The sequence below is a fragment of the Nannospalax galili genome, unplaced genomic scaffold, assembly GCF_000622305.1.
Source record: "Nannospalax galili isolate Female #2095 unplaced genomic scaffold, S.galili_v1.0 scaffold66, whole genome shotgun sequence".
NCBI classification, from domain to species: Eukaryota; Metazoa; Chordata; class Mammalia; order Rodentia; family Spalacidae; genus Nannospalax; species Nannospalax galili.
Window position 1 is genome coordinate 3,626,814 of NW_008356058.1, and position 21,616 is coordinate 3,648,429.

Below are 21,616 nucleotides of genomic sequence, written 5' to 3' on the forward strand. Positions count from 1 at the left end.
TTACTGGTAAGGTGGGAGCCCGGGAAGTCCTTGTCTCAAAAAAAAAAAAAAAAAAATTGTGATATACAACATGGCTAAATTCCTAGTAGCTCATGGAGCACAAGTCATGCAGGCAGAGCCTAGAGAGCAGGGATGGATACAGATGAGACTCACTCATCACTCATCTCACTCTATTGTTCCTGCCTGGCCTGTCCAGCAACAGAACTAACAGAACTATTGAGGCCCAGTTCCCAGAAGACATTGTATGGAGACTACAAAGAAGGGAGACACCTAATTCCTGTGTTTGTGGGACTAGCTGAATACGTTAGAAAATACATATATTTAAAAAACAAATACTGGGGCTAAAGAGATGGCTCAGCTGTTAAGACCTAGGTTCAAATCCCAGCGCCCACATGGCAGCTAACAACTGTCCACAACTCTAGTTCCAGGGGATCCAACAGCCTCTTCTGTCCTCTGTGGGCATTGCACAACATGGGTGCACTTACCTACATGCAGGCAATACACACATACACATAAAATAAAAATAATAAAATACTTTTAAAAACCCAAAACAAATACATAGGGTACATGCTGAGGAGACAGAGCAGATGAACAAGTATTAATAGGCAAAATAATATTCAGGGTATCTATCCTTTGAGCAGGATGTAGAAGCCACTCAGATTCCGGCAAAGGATATATGAGGAAACCATTGTGGCAGTGAAGTTGAGGGTGCACTTCAACTAGACCTTTAACCAACATGCGTGACCCACAGTGTGCCTCCCCACCACATCAAGGGGGCAAGCCCCTGCACCACCATTTCCTTCTCCTTTTTCTTCTTCAGATACCACTTGAAAGATGTCATTGTAGGGAAAATATATTTCCTGCTGGTGAGAATCAAAATCAAGCACATGGAGATAGACATCATCAAACGAGAAACAACAGGCACAGGTCCCAATGTGTACCACGAGAATGACACGATAGCCAAGTATGAAATCATGGACGGTGCACCAGTTCGAGGTGAGCCTTCTGCCATCCTTTGCTCCTGGGCCCTGTACAGAATTTGGGATGGGCTTGAGACATTACACTGTTGAAGTTAAATGGCTTCTTTTTTGTTTTGTTTTGTTTTGTTTTGAGACAAAGTCTCTGTGTAGCCTAACCTAGGTTAGACTGGAACTTGAAGTGATCCTCCTGCTTCTGCCTTCCAGCTCTGGGATTACAGGTTTGTACCATCATGCCTTTCTGTGAGATAGCCTATTAATCTGATTTCCTGATCTCAAATTGTATGTGTACCATTGTTGCCAATGTGGAAGAGTAGAAAGTCTAGATGCAGCTCAGTGGTGGTGAACAAGGCCTTGGGTTCAGTCCATTACTAATGGGAAAAGAGGAAGGAAAAGCTATGTCTGTGAAACTTCAACTTCCTACCCTACCCTCAGTCACAACAGCTCCACCTTAACTTTGTTTATATATTGACTTGTACTTAAGATTTTATCTCGGCTGGGCCTGCTGGGGTACACCTATAATCCCAGCACTTGGAAGGTGGAGACAGGAAGATCAGGAGTTCAGGGTTCTCCATGGCTACATAGAGAGTTTGAGGCCAACTTGGGCTATATGAGACACTGTCAAGAAAAAGTGGAAAGTTTGAAAACTGATTTAAGATGAAGTTTTGAATATTTCATTGCTTTTTCCTCTTGACATTCTGACATGTTTTGATGCTCATGGTATGGAATTCATACACCCTAGTCATTTTCATTGCTTACTATGGTAAGCTGAATCACACTGTAAATTCATTTGTCTACGATAAAGGGGCACTACTAGATTGCTGGCTTGAGACAACGCCAAGAACCAATGGAAACAGTGCCCCATAAAATGAATGGATCCTCCCTGAGTCCCTGGGATGACTGGGATTGAAAGCTCTTTGTTATCTGGGAACTTTAGATGATTATTTGGGAATAGCAATAATTTATATTCTTCATTGGCTTTACTGAAATTGAGGATGCAGTTCTCTTCTCACTTTAAAGTGCTTGATGGTTCAAGCTTTTCATCAGTGCATTCTCAATATCTTGTCCATGTGAAAGGAAGATGTCCCAAAGACATTAGCTCCTAACACTGGAGACACCATGGCTTCTTAAATCTTCACTATGTCTGATACTTGGGGTTGTTTGAACCCAGTCCTCTTGAATTTGGTATTCCATTTTTTGACCAGTGGTGCAAGTAGAGCCAACTGTCATTTTTCCTGTATAGATGAAATGGGACACAGAGAAACAGCACAGAAAAGCAGATAGTTAAAAGATCATTTATATTTAGCTTTAGACTGCATTATGATTTTGGCCTTTCTCAGTAGAATTACTGCCCTAATTTTGTTCCTCTTATTAGCACTAGATGGGACCTAAATTATCACATAGCTAGAATCTCTGATTTTCCACATGAAAGCAATGATTATTCAAAAGTCAAACTGGCTAGAACAGGGGCCAGAACAGAGTTCTGTTTTCCAGACCACCTCACCCCACACAGATCAATATTCAAGTGGGGATGTATTCTGGGGGCATACACTAACTTAGTTGGAGGAAGGTGGCATTGCAATGTTGGGTGACATAGCAAACTGACAGTTTGACAGCTGCCTCTTGGAAATCCAGTAACTAGACTGGAAAGATGGCTCAGTGGTTAAGAGCACATACTGCTCTTATACCAGGACCTAAGTTTGGTTCCCAGCACCCACCCATGTTGGGACACCCACAACTCCATATTCTATAACTCCAGTTCCTGTATAACCTATTCTATAACCTATAACTCCAGTTCCAGGGGCATGTGATGCCTCTGGCCTCCAGGGGCACCCACACTCTCATGTGTACATACTCCTCCCCCACATACACATAATTAATAATTAATAATAAAATAAATTTTTTTAAAAAGACAAAGAAAACCCAGCAATTTACTGGGCATGTTGACTCAGGCCTATAATCCCACTACTTGGGAGGCTGAGGCAGAAAGATTGTCGTGAGTTCAAGAACATCCAGGACTACATAGTGAGACCATGTTTCAAATTAACAAAAAAGAAAACTCAGTAACTAGGCTCATTGCACATAAAAGAATGATGCTTAACAGTAGTTTTCCTGTTCCATTCGCTCAGTTTTTCTTACAGCTTTCTGCGTTGGGATGCTGATAGCGTGTTCCGAAGACACAAATCTGGATGGAGTTGAAAAACCACATTTTTACATCAAGAAAACTGCTGAGTAGCGCTGCACAGCATTCCCAATGGCAGAAGCCTTTGCTTAGTGTTCCATGCCTTGCTCAACTAGAGTATCACCTGTTATGGCCCGAAAGGGAGTTGGTGTATAACAGTGCCCCTTTGCCTCTTGCCCCTTTGCCTCTTGCCTTCATTTTTCCCTCACTCCTTATAGGAGAGTCCATCCCGATCCGGCTCTTCCTGGCAGGGTATGAGCTCACGCCCACCATGAGGGACATCAACAAGAAGTTCTCTGTGCGCTATTACCTCAACCTGGTGCTGATAGATGAGGAGGAACGACGCTACTTTAAGCAGCAGGTGGGTGCCTTTTCCAGGACCCTAGATCCCCTGGGGACGGAACAGAAAGGCAGTCATTCCCACACAGGGCCATCTTGACATATCAAGCAGAATGCTTTAAAGGGAAAGAAAGCCAAGCCTCTGTATCACTTATTTTACCAAAGGTGGAAACATAAGGTTGCCCAGAATCCTACAAGCAGGAATGAGGATGCCTAATTGATACCTAGGGTCTGCTTTCTTAGGCCTAATTCCTGCAAACAACTTGCCTTTGTGGACACAGGGGCACAGGTGTTGGGATCCACTGCTTTGGTGAAAGATGAGCAAAGGAGGATATTCCTGGAGAGTCCCTGGGACCAAGATGGGGGCTCCTGAGAAATGCATCTCTGAACCTGCTCTCAGATACTGTGTTGTCCCTTCTAATTCTATAGGAAGTGGTGTTGTGGCGGAAGGGTGACATCGTACGGAAGAGCATGTCCCATCAGGCAGCCATTGCCTCACAGCGCTTCGAGGGCACAACCTCCTTGGGTGAGGTGCGGACCCCCGGCCAGCTGTCTGACAGCAACAGCAGGCAGTAGGCCCTTGGGGCCATGAAGTTGCTGGGCTTCCACCACAGCACCCTGTCTACTAAACACCAGTGACTGGGGGAAGGGGAGGATGGTGTGAGGCTCAACCGACCGTTACTTGCAACCTTGAAAACAAATCATGTTTTTGACTTAAATTCTTTTCTCTGAAGAACCTAGGGGGCTTGGCTTGGGCAGCAGTCTCCATGGGATTCTGCAGTGCAGGTGGAGATAGGGAGAGGAAATATTTTGGAAGCTAGTCTCTCCCCAGGGAATGAAAGCTGTCTTTTGAGGCTGTTTCAAGCCACAGAGCATAGCCAGAGCTCACATCTTTGGCCCTGGTTCTCAAGCTGAGTGTGTCCCTGGGATTCAGCTGCCAGTAAGGCCCTGGGTAGTCACGTCTTATACTCCCCTCGACTGTCCCTGTGGTAGTGGTAGAAGTTGTTGGACCTGTCCCATCCTAAATTGGGGAAAGACTCAAGATCAGGAAGCTACCTCTTGGGGAGTCTGGGACGTGGTGCTTTGAAGTTTCCACAGTCACCTCTGGCCTCTTACTTCTGGCACCAGGCACCTCCCTTCTCCATCTTCTCTGGCTTGTCAGAAATATACTAGAACTGCCTGAGGGAAGGGCCTGGGACTGTCCTCTCACTTGTAAGAAATAATGTCTCAGAGAAGAACTGAGACCAGTGTCACACATGGATGCCCAGGAGGCTGAGTCCACTGAGGAAGGAAGATCAGACAAGGCAACTGTCTGTATTCACCACAGGACTCCACTTGGCAACCCCAAGGTCTGGGTTGTTCTAGGGAATTATTCTATGTGACCCAACAAGCTGTAAGCAAAAGAGTCTGTTTCCTTTAGTATTTATCCTGAGAAGGGGCCAGGATCCTTTGGCCTCCCTAAAAGTGATCTATTGTCACTCCTTGCCCTCCACTTAAAGGAGCTTGGTTTCAGGCACTTAGAAATTTTGTTCTTACTCTCAACCCAAACCCTTTCATCCTATCTACAAGCTAAGGGAGAGCGAGATTAGGGCCCTTGCAGAAGTCTCTGCTACCACTTCAGAATAATTCTCCTTGCCAAATTATGTCTTCATCTTGACCAATTCATTGGTATTTTTTTAATTTAAAAACAAATAGGAAAACTCTGGTGGATGTTGTTACACTAGAGAAGAGGCAGTTCTTCCTGCTGCTCTGTGCTTGGGCCTGTAGTAGTAAAGGTGTTTACTATCTTTTCTGCCTCATCTGAGAATGATCAGGAATTATCTCCTCTTGGCTTCCCTTCCCTATATAGAAAGGTCAAGCAAGCATAGAAAGACCAAACAGACCCGATATCCAACAAGTACAGTATTTGGCAGTCTGTGTTCTTGGTGATTTGGAAAGTAGAGGATTTGTTTCCTGTGTTGTCTTTCAGTTAGTGTAGAAAATGGGGACTCTTCCTCAGAAATCAGTGCAATCTTGGGCCTTGACTGGGTGGGGCTGGTGGATCAGAGTTGGGATAGAAGGAAAGACACTTGGGGTCACACTTGAGGTTGACTAGGGTAACAGAACAAAGGAAAAATAATTTTTTTTTGCCGATGCCAGACCCCAAGTTTAGGTGTGACATACAGTCCCCATGGGAACAGGTTTACCCGTCCAGCTGCCCTTGGATTATCAAGGCTGGGCCTTAGCATATGAGGGAGGTAGGTTCTTGCTCTTGCCTTTTTCAGGGTATGAGATTAGACTCTGGTTTGCCTCCTTTTAATAGCTAATTGAAAGCATTTGTCAATTTCTCAGCCTCCAAGCTGACAATACAAATTTCATTTTCCAACTTTGCTAACATCTTAAGCCTTTCTTCTGGGAGAACTAGAAGGTAGAATTTGCTTTGTTTCTCTCAGGAGCTGTGCACAAGCCAGGTCTTGTTTTCTCCGATTCTGCCCCTGTTCTCTTGTCCCTGCCAACTGTGAAGGTGTGGGGAGGCTCCCATCCCCATCCTTTAAGGTTCCCAAACTTGGAGTGCATAGGTACTAAACCAAGCAGTGCAACTTGTAATTAAGAAGCTGCAGTGTTTACATGTTTCTTAATGTGTTGTCTTTTCAATGGCTGTACTTTAAAAGAACATTTGTTTTAATAGTGTCTCTAATTAAAGGAAGCCCCTGTGGCTTTGGAGGCATTGTGCCCATGGTCCACCAGATTCTGTGGTCTTTTCCTTCTGATACTATCCCATCTGACATACTGGGAAAGAAACACTCAGCATGACTCCAACACTTGGCCTGCTTTCTCAGTGGATGGTTCTGGGTAAACAATAATGAATACTTTACTAACCACCTATTTTAGACAAGTACATTGCTCAGTGAATCCAGGCTTTATCCTTGTCTGACAGCTTATACTGAATCACTTTATGTTTTACACTTCTGCAGGACCCATAGGACTTAAGGGCAGATGAAGAAGACCAAAAATGGTATAGAAAGATCAAAAGTTAGGTACAGTGGGTGTTTGCAGACCAAGGGACTCAAGCTTACATTTTTCTATTCACTGCATAACTAATACAGTAAGGACAAATGATAATAGAGGTACCTGCATCTTCCATTTGGCAAAAGGAAACAGCCTGGATATAAGACGTCTACAGTAGAGGATTCCACCACACCCAATGAAGGCGTCAAAGAAAATCATTCAACTTTAACACCAAATGTTTTATTGAAAAAATTAACAAACCACCTATGTACGTGATCCCAGGTGAACACAGCAAGCTTTTTCCTTCTATTGGCTTATAAAAACTTCAACTTTTTTTGGATGATGGCTTGTCCATTCCATCACTACAGCTTTTGTTAACTTGGTTCTGTTTCCTCCAGGCTCAAAATAAAATCAAACTCTTCTATCAAAAAGGAGAAAAGAAAATAATTAGGTGTTGTATCTCCTCCTGCACAGGGAAGTTAATTAAAAGCACGGGTAGGGCACACGTCACAAGATCCTGAAGCAGGGAGTCATCCATTCAAAAACTATGGAATATCTTAGGGTGTTAGTTATAGAGTAATGAGAAACTCTGCAAATTTCTCTTCCTCATGGGTGACACTGGTGAGGACACCAACTCAGAGGTTTAATTCTGTCTCCCAGGTTGAACCCTTACCTTGGGTCAAAGGCTGAACTGAAAGTCTCTGGTGAGTGAAGAGAGCCATGCTTTTTAAGGGACCACCAGTAGCTTTGTGGGCTTGGTGACAGGTTTTGAGCTCATCTAGGGAGATGAAACGCTTCAACATCCGAACAAACTGTACATCCACCTGTGTGACAGCATTGTATAGGACAAAAACATGTTCAATCAGATTCTGCCCACTACATTTGTAACTTAAGTCTCAGTAAGTTGCCTAGTCTGTCCTTTAAGCACTTCAGTTCAATCAGTTCTCATGCCTTAGCCTACTGAGTAGCTGAGACTAAGCATTTGCCTCTGTGCTCACCCAGGAAGCTCCCAGGGTTAGGGCTACCAGCGTTCTGTTCTTTCTGTTCTTTGTTCTGTTCTGTTCTGTTCTGTTCTGTTCTAATATCGTAATTCAGCAAAACCTCATCTGAGTGAGTGGGGGACTTTGCTCCTTGACCTAACAATACCCACACTTTCTTCCTCCCTTTGTCCATCTTTCCCCTTTCATGTAACAAAAAGAATAGTCACATTACCATGGACCATTTGGGGTTGTCCTCTTTGCTGGATGGGTCATAGTGGGGGTTACTTTTCTCAAACTGTGTGTGGTCTGGATAAGCCTCCTTTACAATCTGAAAACAAATCCAAAATCTCCGATCATTTTAGCTCTCTTGCCAAGTTTTAATACGCATCTGACTTTCACTTCTTACCCATTTCCATTGCTCTAGGGACAATTAGTGCTCAGGCATCTGGAAATAATATGTAGCCTAAGCCAGTGTAATTAAAAAAGCAGTTCTTTTTTTACAGCCTTACAAGCATGTTCTACAACTAAACAGTAAAGATTATTTACTAATGGAAACATGTTTTTATTTTCCCCCAATTGTACAATTAATAGTTTTATCCTGAAACTCTAGCTAAGAGGAGATCCTGACAGACCTCAGATGAAGAGAAGAGTTAGTGAGGGTTGAAGGGAAGGCCTGATTTATTCTAATCCTTATCAGAGGTCATGGAAGTTTTTCCTCTTTTTCTGGGACAGGGAGTATAGGGAAGAGGATACTTTTGTTGTGACCTATTTAAGCTGTATCCTTTACATGAATATGTCTTCCTGAAGGGAAGAATCCAGCCCAAAACTTGTGCACTTAACCTTCATAAGTCCCATGATGCCTGGCTGTTTGCAGTTGCTATGGTAGAAGAAGGCTTCTTCCTCCAACTTCATGGCCCTGAGGAAGTTCCGAGCCTGTGTCAGGGGAGAAGAAATAAGGATTATCCTCCCACGAGCTAAGACGCAGTAGTTTTGAAAAGGAATCAAGTCTGCTTTTCTTACATGTTTTTCTTGTTCTGCAGCTTTTCCCAGATTCATAAGATAAAGTTTGTCCCCTTTATCAAGACTCCTAGCCTTGTCCCAGGGCACTGGCCAGAACCAGGGCGCTTGTAGATTATACGCTTTCAGAGTAATTATGCTGTTTCTGAAAACGTTTTTAGGTTAGGGTTCTGGGAAAAGCAATGTTAGCCAGGAAGTTCTACTACTGAAAATTCATGTGGAAAGACAGGCATATATCCCAGCCCAGGTCTCAGGGTTCCTGCCTCTTATCCCCTTACCTGGTAGTTGCGAACACCATCCCAGCATGCTCTCTGTTTGGGTTGTGCTTTGAGATCCTCAATACTGAACTAGGCAAGAGGAAATAAAGTCATTCACTTAACAGTCACTGGTCAATTGGTAAGTTTATATGGAAACAAAAAAAATCCCTCTTTGACAAGCTATGAAGGAACTAGATAGAATACTGAGAATTGGTTCCATAGAGCCACAGCTGTTGAATGAATATAAATAAGCCTTGGGTTTTATCTTGTACTCTTTGCTAATTAAGATGATTTAGTTGAATGGATGATCAGGATGATAATCTGATGGCTCCTTGCATTTCACTTATTAAAGGATCATAATTCTTCCATAATATTTCTATTTTTCTCAAGCTATTATTAAAATTAGTTTATATTCAATCCCTGTTGGCAGGGAGACACCTAGGAGCATGGCAAGTGATAAGAGAAAAGTCAAAGTAACATCAAGTGTGGTGGGACACACCTGTAACCCCAGCACTCCAGAGACTAAGGCAAGAGCATTCAAGGACAACTTGGGCTGCATTTTCAGTTAGATACCAACCTGGGCTACATAGTGAGACTATCTCAAAAACAACAACAAACTCAAGTTAAGATTGAGGTTGGCAAATTCCAAATCACACTGCATACCTAATTTTATAAATAAAGTTTTACCTGATACAACCATATCTATTTGTTTTCTGTGCTGTCTATGGCCACCTTATTGCTATAGGGACAGAGTTGCAACATAGACCATAAAATCCCATAAGCCTGTCTGGCTCTTTGCAGAAAACAAATCTATTAGCCCTTGCTTAGAAGATTCACCAAACAGATACAGGTTGAGCATGCCTAATCTTAACATTGGGAAACCAAAATATTCTTAAACATGCCAACAGTCAAAAAGTTTTATATTTTATTACAGTATTTTGGATTTCTGACTTTTTTGATTAGGGGTGTTCAACCTTAGTCTATGCAAATATTTCATAATTTAAAAAATTCCAAAATCTGGTATATTGCTAGTCCCAAGAATTCTGGACTTACCCAAAATTATTGTGTTAGTCAACTTTTAGTTAATGGTAATAAATACTGCTAATTTTATTTATTTTAAAGATGTATTTATTTACATGCCTATGTTTGCCTTTATGAGTTTGTACACCACATACAGGAAGCCTCAGAGGCTAGAGAATGATTTTGGATCCCCTAGGAACTGGAGTTACAAGTAGTTGTGAGCCACCTGACATTGGTGCTAGGAACCGAATCTAGATCCTCTGCAGGAGCAGTAAGTGCTCTTAACTGCTGAGCCATTTCTGCAGCTCCTCCTGATTTTAGTCATTTTTACCTTTTCCTTACTCTGTATAGATGAGAAGCAGATGATGGGATCCAATGGTATCTCATAATCGCCTTTTTTTTTTTTTTTAATATATTGCTAGGGTACCTGTTGGGTGGGTGTGTGTGTGTGTGTGTGCGTGCGTGCGTGCGTGCGTGCGTGTGTGTGTGTGTGTGTAAGTCAGGACAGCTTTCAGGAGTTCTCTCCTTCCACCATGGGTTCCAGGGATCAAACGCGGGTCATCAGACTTGTACAGCAAGTATTTCTACCCACCGAGCCATTTCAGCCTTCAACTTTCATTTTTAAAAAAATGGCATGATGGGCTGGGACACAGGTAGAGTCTCACCTTCACGTCTACTCCTTTTTCTAGCCGGCTTTCTGGCTCTGACTTCATCAACCAGTAGTTGCTTGAATTCTTCCCACAGTTTTTAGAGGCTGGAGTCTTCTGAGGGCTGGAGTTCTCCAGCTTAGTGGATGTATTTTCTGTGTTCTCAGTTTTAGTTCGTTTTCCCAGTAGCCCCTTCTTGTCTGCAACAGGAGAGCAAAAGGAAAACACTTGTCACCCTTCTGAGAGGCAGTGATTCATTGTGGGGAAAAAACTTACCCTTCAGTGTCATACCTGGACTCAAATCCTAGATCCTAGAAATAGTAGCTTGTAGTGTCACAGTCCTATACACAAGTAACTTCACTTCCTCTATAAAAATTAGACAAGAATGCCTGCCTTTTGAAGGACTACAAAGTGCCATCTTCTAGACTCAACGCGACCACACAAATCAGGAACTCACATCAACTGCAGTTACCTGCTCTGGGCCCACACAAGACTGGCCCTGTCAACAGTCATTCATAGATCAGGGTAGGGTTCATGGGGCCCTATCTCTTACTGCTAAAATTATTGGCTAGTGATAGATTCTGGAAGACAGGGAGTCACTGTTGGGTATCCACTACAACTGCTGAGCCCACCATAGCAATGGATAGCTCCAAATACATGGCCACACAGATGACCCTGGTTAAACACAATGGGTCACAAAACAAGTATACAGGAAATATGAGATTTGTAGGCAAAAATGGAGACAGATGAAAGAGAGAGAGACAGAGAGAGAGAGAGAGATTGAGAAAGAGATGGGAGACAAGGAGGAGTAAGAGTGGTCCATATACATTATGTACATGTGTGGAATTGTCAAAGAAATTTAATTATTTGAAAAAAATACCTCTCTCACAGGGTATCTTCTGGATTATTTATTCACTGAGATAAAAGCACCCAAATGAATAGATTAAAAAGCCCTGATAGTATTGAATAAATGTGCCCCACCTCCCTTCTGTGCCTTTACTCAGACTATTCTTTTCAGTGAGGAAATAGAGAACCTACTTGGAACCGTTTCAGTGACTATAAGATAATCACTGATTTATACAAAGGGAAGAGTTAGAAAATGCCTGGTCTATAAATATTAGCCATTACTGTCATTATCTCATACCTCTTGCTTGCTTTATACATGCCCTCTGGTTCTTAAAAGATGGCAAAAGAAATATGAAAGTTTATTCAGGACCTTGTATAGATGATAAAGAATAGACTTTTCCCTCAGGGTGGGGCCTGAACCCAGAGCCTTCCCCATGCTAGGCAAATAATCTATCAGTAAGCTCTATCCTTACCCACTTTTTGTTGTTTCATTTATATCTACTTTGAGACAGTTTCACTAAGTTACCAAGGCTAGCCTTCAACCCACTCTATAGTTCAGGTAGGTCCTGAATTTATAATCCTCTGCCTCCTGACTAGCTTCCATTACAGTCCTTCACCATTGGGCCTGGCTTTTTGTTTTAGCCCCCAGTACTAGAGATTGAACTTGGGGGACCACATATGCCAGGCAAGTGCTCTAGCAGCCCTAAACAATGGCCTTTACCAAAGTGAATAGAAGAAAATGTGCTTAGGACACAGTAAGCATGCAACAGTTAAGTCCAGGTCCTAACCCAAACTCTGTCAGCATAACCTCTGAGATATTTTGTCCATCTGGACAGTGTCCTCCACATCACAATCCAGTCATGGTAGAATGAAAATATGAGACAGGACCCAACACTTAAGTCTGACAGAACTATAGTAACCTATAATTTTCCCTACCTCAAAATTTACATCAGCCTTTATTAAATGTCACTTATGGATGTCTGATGCTTTGAACTTAGCATACTTCTTAGCATGATTTCCCAGCTGTCCCTTAAGAATGAATAGGCACACTATACTTGGTATTGTTAAATAACTACAATAATGTGTTATAGTCAATCAGAAACCTTTGTCATTCCCAAAAGCAGCACCTTTCCTAACATCAACGGCTTTGTTTCTGTTCTTTATTCACTTAGCATCCATTCATCTTTATGAATATAAAAACGTTTTCATGGAAGCTGGAGAGATGATGGCTCAATGGTTAAGAGCACTGGCTGATCTTGCAAAGGACTGGGGTTCATCCACATGGTGGCTAACATCGTCCATAACTCCAGCTCCAGGGGATACGACACCCTCTTCTGACCTCCATGGGCACTGCACAAAATGAGTGCACCTACCTATGTGCAGGCAATACACTCATACACATAAAATAAAAATAATAAATTTTTTTTGGCCGTTTGAAACAGGGTCTCCCTGTAACCCCAGCTGTCCTGGAACTCACTATATAGACCAGGCTAGCCTTGAACTCACAGACATCCGCCTGCCTCTGCCTCCCAAGTGCTGGGATTAAAGGTGTGCACCACCACACCCAGCTAAATAAAGTTTTTTGAAAGTATCCATGGGTGCTAACATTTTGCTAGTGGAAAATCTTCTTCCTTGAAGCTGGGCTCAAATTCTGCTTCCTTCTCAAGGCCTTCCTTGTGATCCCTCCTTGCGGTACCTCCAACAACCCAGTCTGTAGGGCCTTTTAACTCGTACCTGTTGGAACTTGCCCTTGGATAAAGTACGGCATATTCATAGTTTTCACTTTTAATCAAATTGTCTATTAAATTTTTTTTTCGGTCTTTTTGAGACAAGGTCTCCCTGTAGCCCCAGCTGTCCTGGAACTCACTATGTAGACCAGGCTGGCCTTGAACTCACAGAGATCCACCTGCCTCTGCCTCCCGAGTGCTGGGATTAAAGGTGTGCGCCACCACGCCCAGCTCTATTAAATTTTTAACTGAGAGAAAAAAACAATTGTACTATTAACAGGTACTGGGTGCCATGTGGTGTTTCGATACACCTGTCCATCGTGTAATGCTTCAATCGGGTTTACCATATCTCCTACAGCATTTATTTATTTACTGGGTTTTTGAGATACGGTCTCACTCTGTACCCCAGGCTGGCATACCACTTGTGGCAGTCCTCCTGCTTCAGCCTCTTAAATGCTGGCATTTCCAGTATGAACAATCACCTTGGTTTTTGTGTTTGTTTGTTTTGAGACAGGGTCTCACTGTGTAACCCTGGCTAGCCTGGAACTCTCCACACTCCTCCTGCCTTAGTCTCCTGAATGATTACAGGCATGAGCCATCACATCCAGTTCTCTCATTTCTTTTTGGTGAGAGCATTTAAAATTCCTTTCTGCTGTTTTGACATGTTCTGTGTACACTGTCATGATCTGTAGTCATCTGATTGTGCCACACTGCCTATAGCAATAGGAAATGCAGCAGACTACTGCCAAAAGCTGCCTGAGAAGCTCAGCTCACAGGCTGGGGATCCTTTTAACACCACATAAAAGAATTTCAAAGCCATGCAGAATGAAGCCAAGTTGGAGTTAAAAGATTTTAAGCTGGGCAAGTTGTCCTTTGACCTCTTATGTGCAGTGGTACATGCACAAATAAATAGCAGACTCAACAGGTAGTTAAGGATGATGTTAACTCCTGATCTTCCTGCCTCCATTTCCAAGAGACCATTTACTACTTGTTTTTCTGTGCCTAGCTTATTTCACTTAAAATAAGTGTGTCAGTGAGATGGCTCAGCACATAGAGGTGCTTGTTACCAAGGCTGATGACCTGAGTTTGTTCCCAGGGATATACACGGTGGGAGGAGAGAGCAGACTCCTAGAAATTGTCCAGTTGCTACACTTGCACCATGGCACATCCCTCTAAAATAAATGTGATTTTTTAAAAAAAGAATAATCTGTTCCCACCAACTTTATAGGAAAGGATATATAAATTACACACACGTATACATATATTTTTTTGAGACAAGTTCTGCTGTGTAGCCTTAGCAGGCGTCGTACTCACAACTATGTAATCCAGGTTGGTTTTGAACTCAAGGTATTTCTCCTGTCTCAGCCTCCGGGGATTACAGGCATCACTTTGAACGGCAAATGTCCTTAATGCTTAATAGCTGTTCCTTGAGCAGACAAATAAATGAAAGGGACTTCCAAGTAGACGCTTGGCCCGAAGAATGAGGATGAGTTAACCCTGAGAGGTCTCCCTCCACAAACAGGGAGTGGCGAATGAGCGCTGCGGGCTTTAGGGAAACGCACTGCCTTTTGCAGCCTCGGGGTAGCTCACCTTGGCCAGCAGCCCCAGCCAGCCTCTTCCGTGGTCTCGGCATGGTCTCTTCAGGAGGCTGAAGCGGTCAATCCGGAAATGCAAGAAGTAATTCTTGTCTTCTAAGGCCTGCACAGACCAATATGGACACAATGGGAGGAAGCCTAAAGGGCTACAGACATGTAAAGAGGAGGCATTAAGAAGCCCCTACGAATCCTCTCCGCCGGTATCTACGCCCTTTCTATCTCTCATAATCTGCCTAACCTGCCCCTAAACGCTCCTCAGCCCCTCCTTCATCCCCCTCTCACCCGCCACCCTTCTCTGAACACACCAGCCTCTGAAAAAGACAACCCGGCCACCTCCAGAAGCCCAGGGGAAATTACTGCGCCCCGCTGACTTCGGAAGACGCGTCCGAGCTGTGCTGCCCTGGGGATCTCTGGGAGCTGCAGTCTCAGTACCCTGGTAGTTCACGTGAAGCCCGTGCTTCAAGGGCTTGGTGGACTACAACTTCCAGAGTGCTCCAGGGAGGCTCACGGACCTCAGGTCATGGCCTGGGATGGGGTCGGGGGGGGGGCGGGGGAGTCGGTGTCTTTGAAACAGGGCTCTCTGGTAGCAGCTGCGACAATGTTACGGTGCGGCTCTCAGCGCCTGGTGAAGAGACTCGGATGCCTGCACGGCCTTCTCTGGGCCCCTGCCCAGACCGGCCATCGGAGCGTAGCCTTCTGCATCGATCGTAAGGCTTCTCTGGGCTAGGCGCGAGCGGGACACGGGACTTTTGGACTTCGGTGGGCATCCGCAGGGGGCTTGGGTTTGCGACTGTTGACTGGCCGTAGGCTCAGCCCTGACCCGCGGACCTTCTCCCTGCTGGGTATGGTCCTCTATTTCCTCTCAGTCACCCACTTCGTCCCAGCTCTGGGTCTGGCTGCGTACCTGACCCACTTCCTGCTCTGTCCAATCCCCAACCTTCAGCCAATGCACCCAACGTTCCCTCTCCTATTCCTAGATCCCACTGGGGACCAGCAAGGTATGGTCCCCTGAACTCTCTCCCTACTTCCTGTGGTCCCCTGAACCCGCTCCTGTACCACCTACCCCCACTCCCACCCACCATGCTTTAGAGAAGGTAAGGAACTTGTGATTTGGGTGTGTGGGTTGGTTGGTTGATTGGTTGGCTGAAATCATAGCAATAGGTTCTAATTGTAGTTAGAATGTAAGAATGTGGGTGCTGGTCATGGTAGGTGAAACTCTCCAGGTAGTACAAAATGATTACACACATACATAGATTTCACAACTTAAGACCTGTGGGTATAAACCACTTATACCATAGAAAGTGCTGCAGGAAAGATTAAGATAACCACAATGGAGAAACCCTACCAGAGATTACAATCTGTGTTCAGGCACCTGGCAGGTAATTTGAATGTAACAGGGAGTGTTCCCGACTGTTAGATTTTTGGAAAATAAAAGGAAAGATAGAGGAGTAGTATATAAGAAACCAGAGCCAGACCTGCAACAGGCAAGGAATATATCTTCCTTTATTCAAAGAAGATACAGTGAGAGGTAGAGGCTATTGGTGGGTTAACTAAGCATCTACAACTAGACAAAGAAAACCAGGCGGGGGGGGGGTGTTATACCAGGGTTGTGAGATGCAACTACACTTAGTGGGGAGTCGAGTTAGTGCCCAGGCTTAAAGGTCTCCTCAAGATTATTTACTCAGGAACTGGCAGGAATGCAGGAATGTTATCTATGGCCTTAAAGGAGACAGGTGGTTTTTCCAGCCCAATGTTCCAAAGGCTTCCACAATCCTCCAACATCAGGTCTGTCACAGTGCCCAACTCTGGTACCAATTTCTGTTCTAATTAGTTTCTCCATTGCTGTGACAAAACACTCTGACCACTACCAACATGGGGAGGAAAGGGTTTATTTGGCTTACACCTCCCAGGTCACACTTCATTGTGAGCCCAAGGTAGAAACTCGGGTCAGGAACTTGGAGGCAGGAGCTGGAACACAGGCCATGGAGGAATGCTGTTTACTGGCTTGCTCCCGTGGCCCCTGCTCAAACTGTTTTCTTATGCAACACAGGCCTACGTGTCCAGGGGTGGCACCACATAACTCGGCAATCAAGAAGATGCCCCACAGACATAGCTACAGGCCAGTCCTATGGAGGCAATTTCCCACTTGAGGCTCTCTCAACCCAGGTGTGTCAAGTTGACACTAAAGATATCCAGAACCCTTATTTATTTTACATTGTCATTCTTTATGACAGGATGAACTCATAGCTTGAGAAACAGTTATAAATTTCCCTAAGGCATAGAATACTGTTTTCTTAGGAGACCTGAAATTCCAGGTACTGCCCTATTTACACAGTTAGAACTCAGTAAATAAGGTCACCCTAGTTGAGGACAAAGCTGATAAATTATCCTGGTAACAAATGGGTTGAATGTGAGTTTTCCCAGGAGCCTAGTGGTTTAACTTGAGCAATTGCAATATACTTTTACCTTTTTAAAGAAACTTTGGGGGCTGAGGATGTAGTTTAGTTGGTGTGAGTGCTTGCCTAGCATTAATGAAGCCCTGGATTCCATCCCCAGCATTGTATAAACCTGTCAACTGTGACCTGGTGGCACATAGTAGTAATCCCAGCACTTGGGACATGGAGGGTGGAGATCAGGAGTTCAAGTCTAACTTGAGCTACATAGGGGGTTGGAAGCCAGCCTGAACTACGTGAGACACTGTCTTAACAGCAACAAAAGAATTACCTTTTAGTTGTTATAGCTTCTAAATTTTCTACTCTAGTCCCAAAAGGTCATTGTTTTTCGTAGGAGCTTTATCTAAGTTCTTTACTTTGGGCATCTGGCCTATCTCTTTTGAAATCTACTTCATCTTTAGAGCGCATGAAAAGTACTTTAGGCTTTACTAGTTCTGCCTTCCAGTTCAATCTCACCTTCCTTCCTCTATATGGTCTTTGAGAATATATGTAAAACTTAAATTCTGTGTTTTATTACTAGGGGCTCAGATTTACTTGCATTGTGAGTTAAATTTTTTTAATAAAAAATTTTTTAAATGTGGGTAGGTAGTTTTGCCCACTATTTCCTCTGATGAAGTACTATTACATTATAGTCTTGGTAAGTTTTATGAGTTCCTAGAAAAACTTTCCGAGGCACTCTGTATGTCTATTTGTCTTTCAGCATCATTTACCAGTTTATTCTCCTTAGCTTTATTTTAGCCCAGGAAATGAAGCAGTTACCCAAGGTCACTGGACTGACAGTTAAGACAGAAAACAGTCTAAGAATCCAGTGGTCCTATTGGGGACTTCAGCATGATGAAAAAAGCTTGCTTTATCAGTGTTATCCATGCCAAAACACCCCAGATACTGGGGCTAACCTCTTGGGCCAGAGCCACCACTTGTTCCTGATCCTTTGCATCTGGACCAACCCTGTTCCTCCCTGTGGTCCCCAGGAACCCTATGGGCCTGGCCCCGCCCTTACCTCCCTTTGCTTCCTAGGCTGCACAGCCTCCAGTGTCCTGGTGCCAGTACCTGTCCTGGGTAAGTCCAGTGCACCCACCGCGCCTTGACTCCCCTAGCCTCTTTCACCCTCCTAGCTCCCCCACCGTGTCTCTCCCCCTAGCCTGGGTACAGGCCCATTTCTTGTCTTGGCACCCCAGACACCAGGGCTAAGTTCTCGACCCAGAGCCACCACTGCTTTCTGATCCTTTGCATCCAGACCAATTCAGTTCCCCCCTGTGGCCCCCAGGAACCTTCTGGGCCTGCTCCCACCCTCACCTCCCTTTACTTCCCTGGGTGGCACAGCCACCAGATTCCTGAGACCAGTATCTATCCTGGGCCCTTCTCCCAGGCCAGCCCAGCCCCCAGATTCCTGAGGGCAGCATCTTTCCTAGAGGGAACCAGACCTTAGGAGAAAGCCTGAGGGCATCTGAGCCTCATCTCAATTGGGCCTCTGTGGGAACTCCTGAAGACAAAAGCAATTAGGCCACTCCAATATAAAATCAAAAGAGAGAACCTGAAGCCTGAACCAATCAGCTTTTCATGCCCAAGTAAACCACAAAGGCACATAAAGTTTACAAAAAGAAGCAGATCTAAACTCAACAAAAGAAGTTGAGTCTCACACAAGGATAAGAAACTATGAAAGAAATCCACATGTCAAAGTCAAAGAGAAAAAATAATAACATGAAAAACCAAAATAATATATCCCCAAGTACCAGTAGTACTCTAGAGGACTATAATGAGAACACCCTAGAGATAACACAGGACATGGGACTCAAAAGAACAATTAAAACATGATAAAATAATTCAGTGAATTTCAAGAACACACAAATCAAAGAACTGAAAGAAGATAGGAATAAACTTCTGAATGAATTAATAGAAGAATTAGAAATATTGAAGAATACTCAGACTGAAATGAAGAAGGAAGTGAAACACTCAGTAAGCCAATTAGAAACGACAGAAGAAAGCCTCACCAATAGGATGAATGAAATGGAAAATAGAGTATCAAGACTGGAAGATAAAGTGGACGAATTAGACCACTCAAGCAAAGATTATGAAAAATTCATCAAAACACAAAAATGGAATATGCAAGAATTGTGTGACACTACACACAAAAAAACCCCCACAAACTTATGAATCATAGGCATACAGGAAGGAGAAGAATCCCAAGATAATGGCATGGACCAGATCTTCAACAGAATTGTGGAAGAAAATTTCCCAAGATTAAAGAAAGACATGCCCATATAAATGCAAGAAGCATATAGAACACCAAATAGACAGGACCAGGAAAGAAACTCTCCACGGCACATCATAGTAAAAACACTAAACATACAGATCAAAGAGAGAATACTGAATGCTGCAAAACAAAAAGAACAAGTCACATATAAAGAAAACCCATCAGGATTATAGCTGATTTTTCAGTGCCAACTATGACAACTAGAAGAGCCTGGACCAAAGTAGTCCCAGTCCTAAATGACCACAGATGCCAACCCAGATTACTTTACCTGTTATGGTACAGTGACCACAGTTCAAGCCTGATGGGCTTGGGGACCCCGATGGATAGAAATTAAGACACCGGTGATGCAGAGGTTTAGATGCCAGTGCATGTTTATTGTGAATCAAACAGAGCTTATATAGGAATCAGATCAGGGGTAACCAAGAAGTAACCAAGGAATAACTAAGGATACATCATTAACAGAAAGTAACCAGGGAATAACCAAGGACACAGTACGTTACTACATTTCCTCACCAGCTGAAACTCACATGAAGATTACAGTGTCCAAGATTCAGCTATGATTGCTCTTGACAACTACTCTAATTCATTATTCTTACATAGAAACCAAGCTATCAGTGCTGAGAGACTTCGGTGCCTATAAGCTGAAACAGTACTCTAGTTATGTTTCTAAGACTGCCAATTAATCAGGGGAAGCATAGCATGTCAACTCAAACCACAGAAGCAGCGAGCGGGGAAACTCTTAAAGTGGTAGTCTTCTTTCTTCAATGCTTAAGTCAAGGCAAGCTGCAATGGCTGTGCATACAGTAAAGCTCCCAGCATTTACCCAGCCAAAATGTCTATAATAGTTGAAGGGGAACGAAAAATCTTCCATGACATAAATAGGCTGAAAAAATTCATGTCTACAAAACCAGCCCTTCAGAGAGTTCTTGAAGCAATACAAAGAGCTCAAGAAAGGAATGACTATGCACAAGGGGTTATGGAAAGAAATTCAATGAAGGTAGAACTGTGGAAATGCACAGCTATATCAAGGATGTAAACAGAAATAAAAATGACAGGATTCAATACACATCTTTCATTAATAACTTTAAATATCAATGGACTGAACTCCCCAGTCAAAAGATACAGACTATGTGAATGGATTAAGAAACAAAACACATCTTTTTGTGGCCTGCAAGAAACTCATCTGACTTTCAAGGACAGGCACTACCTTAAGGTGAAAGGATGGAAAAGAATATACCAAGAAAATGGTACTAAGAAAAAAGCAGGTGTTGCAATTCTAATATCTGATAAAATAGACTTTAAAACTAATCAGAAGAGACAAAGATGGCCACCTCATTCTGATAAAGGAACAATAAACCAAGAAGATATTACAACCATGAACATATATTCACCAAACCCTGGTGCACCCAACTTCATAAAAACAGTAATACAGGACTTTAAGACCCAGATTAATCCCAAATCATTAATGGTAGGGAACTTCAGTACTCCACTGCCACCATTAGATAGGTCAACAGGACAGAGAATTAACAGAGAGGCATCTGAATTAAACAATACCATACATCAAATACAGACATCTACAGAATACTCCACCTAAACACCAAGGAATATACTTTCTATTCAGCGTCCCATGGGACCTTCTACAGAATTGACCATGTACTCTGGCACAAAACAAACCTCAACAAATACAAAAAGACTGAAATAATTCCATGCATTCTATCAGACCACAGTGCAATAAAGTTTAAAATCAACACCAGAAGAAACCCCAGTAACCACATGAACCCATGGATATTAAACAACACTCTCCTGAATGATGAATGGGCCAAAGGAGAAATTAAGAAAGAAATAAAAGTATTCTTGGAACTAAACGAAAAGGACAGTACAACACAAAAAGACCTCTGGGACACATTGAAAGCAGTCCTTAGAGGGAGTTTATAGCTCTAAGTGCCTACATTAAAAAATCCGAAAGAGCCGGGCATGGTGGCACATGCCTTTAATCACAGCACTTGGTAGGCAGAGGCAGGAGGATCTCTGTGAGTTCAAGGCAAGCCTGATCTACATAATGAGTTCCAGGACAGCTGGGGCTACAGGGGAGACCTGTCTCAAAAAAGTCAAAATAATAGTAATAATATTTATAGCTCTAAGTGCCTACATTAAAAAATCCGAAAGAGCCGGGCATGGTGGCACATGCCTTTAATCACAGCACTTGGTAGGCAGAGGCAGGAGGATCTCTGTGAGTTCAAGGCAAGCCTGATCTACATAATGAGTTCCAGGACAGCTGGGGCTACAGGGGAGACCTGTCTCAAAAAAGTCAAAATAATAGTAATAATAACAATA

The 21,616-nt window shown here is 43.3% G+C and overlaps 3 protein-coding genes across 12 annotated transcripts in view; 2 read left to right on the forward strand and 1 right to left on the reverse strand.

Annotated features, from left to right (window-relative positions):
• Positions 1-12,494, forward strand: part of Vps26b (VPS26, retromer complex component B) — a 29,905-nt gene extending 17,411 nt beyond the window's left edge. The window contains exons 4-7 of one of the 4 annotated variants that reach the window (XM_029556695.1): positions 821-996; positions 3,378-3,520; positions 3,928-4,029; positions 12,426-12,494. In XM_029556695.1, coding sequence (XP_029412555.1) covers positions 821-996; positions 3,378-3,520; positions 3,928-4,029; positions 12,426-12,479 — 475 coding nt within the window. In that variant the 3' untranslated portion in view covers positions 12,480-12,494. Of the gene's footprint in view, positions 1-820; positions 997-3,377; positions 3,521-3,927; positions 6,227-6,452; positions 6,723-9,170; positions 9,442-12,425 lie in introns of those variants that run through there. The other 3 variants (XM_029556696.1, XM_029556697.1, XM_008854182.3) reach the window with 3 other exon arrangements.
• On the reverse strand, positions 6,705-14,988 carry Thyn1 (thymocyte nuclear protein 1). 4 transcript variants are annotated; one of them, XM_008854184.2, is made up of 8 exons: positions 14,881-14,988; positions 14,571-14,721; positions 10,426-10,607; positions 8,762-8,830; positions 8,307-8,399; positions 7,699-7,794; positions 7,160-7,310; positions 6,705-6,907 (listed from the first exon to the last, which is right to left on the reverse strand). In XM_008854184.2, the coding sequence occupies exons 2-8, from the start codon at positions 14,611-14,613 to the stop codon at positions 6,861-6,863; spliced, it is 681 nt and encodes a 226-aa protein (XP_008852406.1). In that variant the 5' UTR covers positions 14,614-14,721; positions 14,881-14,988; the 3' UTR covers positions 6,705-6,860. The 4 variants fall into 4 exon arrangements, with proteins under 4 accessions (XP_008852406.1, XP_008852405.1, XP_008852409.1 ...); XM_008854183.2 differs by having other exon boundaries at positions 14,571-14,678; positions 14,881-14,979; XM_008854187.3 differs by having other exon boundaries at positions 14,571-14,678; positions 14,933-14,961.
• Positions 14,989-15,121: 133 nt separating this feature from the next.
• Acad8 (acyl-CoA dehydrogenase family member 8) overlaps positions 15,122-21,616 on the forward strand; it is a 23,552-nt gene continuing 17,057 nt past the window's right edge. For 3 of the 4 annotated variants that reach the window (XM_008854188.3, XM_008854189.3, XM_029556693.1), the window contains exon 1: positions 15,122-15,282. In XM_008854188.3, the coding sequence (XP_008852410.1) occupies positions 15,174-15,282 (109 nt within the window). In that variant the 5' untranslated portion in view covers positions 15,122-15,173. Of the gene's footprint in view, positions 15,335-21,616 lie in introns of all 4 variants that reach the window. The other variant, XM_008854190.3, reaches the window with a different exon arrangement.

What these genes read in the sequence shown, in the direction of transcription:
- Thyn1 (XM_008854184.2), bottom strand. Translation starts at nt 14,613, where the DNA reads ATGCCGAGACCACGGAAGAGGCTGGCTGGGGCTGCTGGCCAAG. An exon ending in GGCTGGGGCTGCTGGCCAAG is followed by an intron (nt 10,608 to 14,570) that starts GTGAGCTACCCC and finishes CTCCTGTTGCAG; the next exon opens with ACAAGAAGGGGCTACTGGGA. An exon ending in AAAAAGGAGTAGACGTGAAG is followed by an intron (nt 8,831 to 10,425) that starts GTGAGACTCTAC and finishes CCTCTTGCCTAG; the next exon opens with TTCAGTATTGAGGATCTCAA.